Raw genomic sequence first — 6,000 nt, 5'->3', positions numbered from 1 at the left:
ATCTGCTATGGTAAATAAGGTAACAGAAGATACCAAACAAAATGAAGGTGCTTCTAAGCAGGTGGAGTTTGAGGGAAAATTTATTTTTCCTACACAAGAAGCAGAAGAGGAAACAAATGAAGATTACCCTCTGGAAGGAGAGCCAGTAGAGGAGATTCCAACTCAGGAACCTCAACAACAACTTGAATCAATAGCAACCAGCAGGCCAAAAAGAACAATAATGAAACATGTTTGTCTCATAGAAACGGTTGCTTGTGCAACCTCAATTGTAGCTGATGATGTTCCTACAACTTATAAAGATGCAGTCCAAAGTTCAGAAGAAGATAAGTGGAGGATTGCCATGAATGATGAAATACAGTCCCTTCATCAGAATCATACATGGAGATTGGCCAATCTCCCGAAGGGAAAGAAAGCAATTGGGTGCAAATGGGTATTTGCAAAGAAGGAAGGATTTCCTAACCAAGTAGATGTTCGCTACAAAGCAAGATTGGTGGCCAAAGGATATGCTCAAAAGGAGGGAATTGATTACAATGAAGTATTTTCTCCAGTTGTAAAACATTCCTCCATTAGAATTATGTTGGCTTTGGTAGCACAATTGGATTTGGAACTAGTTCAGATGGATGTAAAAACTGCATTTTTACATGGAAACTTGGAGGAGGAAATCTACATGACTCAGCCAGAAGGATTCAAAGTTGCTGGAAAAGAAAATATGGTATGCAAACTTGAAAAAATGTTGTGCGGATTGAAACAATCTTCTAGACAATGGTACAAGCGATTTGATGAGTTTATGTTGCGGCAAGGGTACAAGAGAAGCAAATACGATCATTGTGTGTATTTGCGCAAGCTTAAAGATGGTTCCTTTGTATATCTTCTCCTATATGTTGATGATATGTTGATAGCTTCCAAGAATTCGGAAGAAATTGATAAGTTGAAGATTCAACTGAAGAAGGAGTTCGAGATGAAGGATTTGGGTAAGGCAAAGAAAATTCTTGGCATGGAGATAATTAGAGATAGACGTTCAAAGAAACTCTGTTTATCTCAATAGGAATATTTGAAGAGAGTACTTCAACGTTTTGGAATAGATGACAAGACTAAGCCAGTTAGTACTCCACTTGCTTCCCATTTTAAGCTAAGTACTACTATGTCGCCAATGGATGAAGCTGAACGAGAGTATATGTCAAAGGTACCATACTCAAATGTTGTTGGTAGCTTGATGTATGCAATGGTTTGGAGAAGGCCTGGCATTTCACAAGCTGTTGGAGTTATTAGCAAATATATGCACAATCCAAGGAAGGAGCATTGACAAGCTGTGAAGTGGATTCTACGGTATATTCATAATACTGTAGATGTCGAGTTAGTTTTTGAGCAGGAAGACAATCAGTCTGTAGTTGGATATTGTGACTCAGATTTTGCGGGTGATCTGGACAAATGAAGATCAACTACTGGTTGTGTATTTACTTTTGCAAAGGCACCAGTTAGTTGGAAGTCTACTTTGCAGTCAATAGTTGCTTTGTCTACAACAGATGCAGAGTACATGGCTATTACAGAGGTTGTGAAGGAGGCAATTTGGCTTCAAGGATTGCTAAAGGAGCTTGGTGTTGAACAAAAAGGTATCACAATTTTTTGTGATAGTCAAAGTGCTATTCAATTAGCGAAGAACCAAGTTTATCATGCAAGGACGAAGCATATTGATGTTCGGTATCATTTCGTACGAGAAATCATAGAAGAAGGAGGAGTCACGGTGAAGAAAATTCATATTACGGAGAATCCTGCTGATCTGCTGACAAAGGTGGTTACTGCGATCAAGTTTCAACATTGTTTGGATTTGATCAACATTGTTGAACACTGAAGATTGAAGATTTAGACACAATCAAAAATTTAAAATTTGTTATTGAGAGAAAATTGAAGATGTGGAATTTTGCCAAGGTGGAGATTTTTTGAAGTTTGGCAAATTCTATGTCCCACATCGGTGGGCTCTTGAGTTTGGGGGAAATTTTTCCGCTATAAAAGAAGGCCTAATGTTTAGGATTTAAACACACCTCTCATTTGCCTTCTTATCTTCTTAAGGAATTTGTATCTTCTCTCTTTAGTATTAATTCACTTGTATTTTTAGAGTGGAATAAAATATTGGTTGTGTCCGAAGAGTAGACAAAATTAGCCGAACCTCGTAAATTCTGGTGTTCCTTTTATTGTTGCTTTATTGTCTTATTTATTATTTGGTGGCTGTCATAATTTTGGTATAGTAGTTGTGACTTATTCACACTATATACATTTGGCTTCCGCAACATCTTCTTCCTCCTGTCTGTGTTCTTCAGGTGCCCAAAACACTAAGTGACCAAAAACCAGAAGCCTATACTCCTCAACTCATTGGCATGGGACCATATCACCATTTAAGGCTAGACCTATATCAAATGGAAAGGTACAAACTTGCTGCCATTAAAGAGATTCTTGAACCAGCTCAAATCCTCAATTTTAAGCACCTCTTGATCGACAAACTAAGAGAGAATGACATCGTTGTCCGTTCTTGTCATAACCGGTTCATGGACATAGATGAGGAGACTTTAGCTTGGATAGTAGCCATAGATGGCTTGTTCTTACTTAACATCCTCCGTTCATTGTATGACAATGTGCATGATGATCAGGAGATTATTGATGATACCATTTTCACCCGAGACCTCATGATGCTCGTGAACCAAATCCCTTTTGTTGTCTTGAAGCAAATCAGAAAGTTTCTCTGTCTATCTTCCCCTGAGATAGAGAAGATAGCGAGTTAGTTTCCATGTTTAGGCACTTTTGTGAAATGCATTCCCCACTCGCTTTGCCTACAAACGATCACTCTAGAAAAGTCCAAGTAACTCGGCCTCTTCATTTGCTCGATCTTATGTATCGTTTAATACTGGATGATCGTGTAGATTTTGCTTCTATTCCAATGCAAACTCCAGCCATCATTATCAAACATGACAATATAAATGAAGACGAAGAAGAAGAAGATAATGTCGATGATCAAGATCGAGAAACACATGGAGGCATCATTCACAACTTCGAAACAATCTTGGAGGTCGTGGAGAATATCGGTCCCAGAAACGTGCAAAAATTTGTAAAGCCCATCAACCAGGTTGTAGCCAACATGCCATGGTCAATGATTTCCGGGCTATTTAGGGAAGGTACTCAAAGGAATAGAGACAAAGAGAATGAGATGATCACCGTCCCATCAGCATCCCGATTATGGCGTTATGCGGGAATCAGATGCATCCCCATCCATGAGGGTATCAGTAAGATTAAATTTGATCAAGCTGCTTCAACTTTTTACCTTCCTGTGATCGCTATGAATGCTGGTTCAGAAGTCATACTTAGAAATTTGGTGGTCTATGAAGCTGCCATGTCCAATTCTAAGCACGAATTTGCCAGATATATCAATCTAATGAGTGGGATTGCAGATACTACTGAGGACGTGAGGTTGCTAAAGCAAAATGGTGTTATCAAAGGGGATTTGACTGATAATGAAGTTGCTTGTTTGTTCAGTACTATGCAAATGTCATTTGTAAGGTCTAGTAGAAGTTGTAATGTGGAGATTGCCATGGAGAAAGTCAACAAGTATTATGACCAAATGCTAGGAGTAATAGTTAGGGCTCATAGAGGGTTGAAGAAAAACATCTACCTTTCTTGGAAATTTTTGGCTACTGCTTTGTCCATTTCCGTTGTGTTGCTGCTAATTTTCCAAACATTTTGCTCTGCATATGGCTGTCACAATATTTGGGGCAACAGAAAGTAGAATGATCTCAATAAACCAATTCCTTGTGGGATGAACTAATGTTGTATTGTGGGCCGGGCCTGAACCAGACCGGACCGGACCCGCGATCCTAACGGGCCTAACGGGCATGGTGGGCCGGTCTTGGTGGGCCGGTCCTAACGGTCCCTTAAAGCCCGAGGCGGGCTGGTCTTCAACATTAAGCCTACGAGCCCGGGACCGTTTAGCCCGGGACCGGTTGGCGGGCCTGGTCCGGGCCCAACGGGCCTAACGGCTATAATTTAAAAAAAAATAGCCCAACGGCCATATTTAAAAAGTAGCCATTTGGGGTCTTTTTTGACTGTTTGGTAGTTTATAAAATAGTCATTTGGCCCCTAAACTTTATTTTAACCCCAAACTTTATATAATTACACTTTTCCCCATTTCTCAACTATAAATACCCCCTAATTCTTTCATTTTTACTCACCAATTCATCAATTTCTCTCAATCTCTCTCAATCTCTCTACTAGAATTGCTTATTTTATTGTTGAAACTTCGTGAAAAATTGTGAAGTTTTCAAGTCTTCAACAATTTCCAATTTTCAAGAAGTTGTTCGGCAATCCGGTAAACTCGTTTCAACTCTTAAGTTTTAAGAATATATTTTTGTGTGTTTTAGTTTGCATAATTGTAATTAATATGGCATTTTCTTTGAAAAAAATGTTTGGTAAGGAAAAAGATAAAACCGGTGAAAGTAGTGGTCAACCAACCTTCCCCCGGCTCCCCGACCTAGAAAAGATAAGCAAGTTGAAAGTAGTCGCCAACCTAGACGTCCTCCTCCTCCCGTAATTCTTGATAGTGATCACCCTTATTTTTAATTTACCGATAGTGAATTTTGCCATAATGTTGCACCAGGTGAAAGATTAGATGATGAAATTATGAATGTTCTTTATCCTAATGAAACTATCTTAGAAAATAATGAGGAAAATGAGGATGATGATGATGAAACCCAAACACCGGATTTAGATGATACACCCACTAGTCCTTTTAATAACCCAACTGATGCACTGGCTGACCCACCTGTAGAAACTCCTACTTTTAATAGAGAACCTGCTAAACGCCTAGAAACATCATTAGTTTGGAATTTTTTTACTCAAGTAAGAGAACAAAATAAGGCTAAGTGTAAAACTTGTGGGAAATTAATGGCGCATAAATATACTGGAGACTGTAGAGGAACGTGTAGTTTGACTAGGCACATAAAAACACACCCTAGAGATAAAGCTAGATTTATACAAATGAAAGCGCAGCTAGAGGAGACAAGTGTAGATTCTACGGTTAACCCTAGTACAGGTTCAAATCTAGTTCAACCAGAAATTAACACTATGACCGGAGGTATTTTATATTACGATCCTAATAGAGATCGTGAAGAATTAGCAAAGATGATTACCGTTATGTGCTTACCTTATACTTTTGCTTCTAATCCTAATTGGATTCATTATATTCAAAGAGTTTTTAATCCTACTTATAAAGGTTGGCCTCGCGCAACAGTTAAGAGCGATATTTATAAATATAAACATGAATATGAACAATATTTGCGGTATTTATTTACTCATATACCTAATCGGATTTCTATTACTACTGATATTGGTAGAAGTGGTAATGATTGTGATTATCTAACTGTTACAAGTCATCGAATAGATGAGGAGTGGACAATGCAAAAACGCATAATTGCGTATAGAATAATTAATTCACGTCACACAGGTAAGTTTATAGCTAACACTGTTGCAGATATTTGTAGATATTTTTGCTTTAGAGATAAAATAATGGCAATTTCTATGGATAATGCTTCTAGGAACACTAATGATATATGCATACTTACAACAACACTAAATCCTGCATTTAGTAATATTTTCCATGTTAGATGTATTTGTCATATTTATCATTTAATTGTCGGTGATGGTATGCGAATTTTAAATTTAGAAATTGAAAAGGTTAGAATGGCTCTTAATTGGCTTTTTTATTCAAACCGTAGAAGTAGACTAAGAGAATATTTTAAAAATGTGATGAATATGGCCATAGAGAAAGAAAGGTTCCTAAACCTTGCCCGACTAGATGGAATTATATGTACGAAAGTTTAGTAGTTGCATATGAATATAGAAACCCAATTAATGCAATGTTTAATGCTCGGGTAGGTGGTGAGTATGATGATGATGAAATGCTTACTACTCAATATTGGACGAATGCTAAAATTCTTTTAGATTTTTTAGAACATTTTC

At 37.7% G+C, this 6,000-nt stretch overlaps 1 protein-coding gene across 1 annotated transcript; it reads left to right on the top strand.

Moving 5' to 3' along the window:
• The first annotated feature begins 2,411 nt into the window (after nt 1-2,411).
• On the top strand, nt 2,412-3,772 carry LOC107787893 (putative UPF0481 protein At3g02645). The gene is made up of 2 exons (XM_016609505.1): nt 2,412-2,769; nt 2,913-3,772. Exons 1-2 carry the CDS (start codon nt 2,412-2,414, stop codon nt 3,770-3,772), a joined length of 1,218 nt encoding a protein of 405 aa, XP_016464991.1.
• Nucleotides 3,773-6,000: the final 2,228 nt, after the last annotated feature.

This window comes from Nicotiana tabacum, unplaced genomic scaffold (assembly GCF_000715075.1).
Source record: "Nicotiana tabacum cultivar K326 unplaced genomic scaffold, ASM71507v2 Un00007, whole genome shotgun sequence".
NCBI lineage: Eukaryota > Viridiplantae > Streptophyta > Magnoliopsida > Solanales > Solanaceae > Nicotiana > Nicotiana tabacum.
This window is presented reverse-complemented; position numbering and strand designations above follow the sequence as displayed.

Coding starts and splice junctions, on each gene's coding strand:
- LOC107787893 (XM_016609505.1), top strand. CDS start 2,412: ATGGAAAGGTACAAACTTGCTGCCATTAAAGAGATTCTTGAACCAGCT. Junction 2,770..2,912: donor TGAGATAGAGAAGATAGCGA/GTTAGTTTCCAT, acceptor ATGATCGTGTAG/ATTTTGCTTCTATTCCAATG.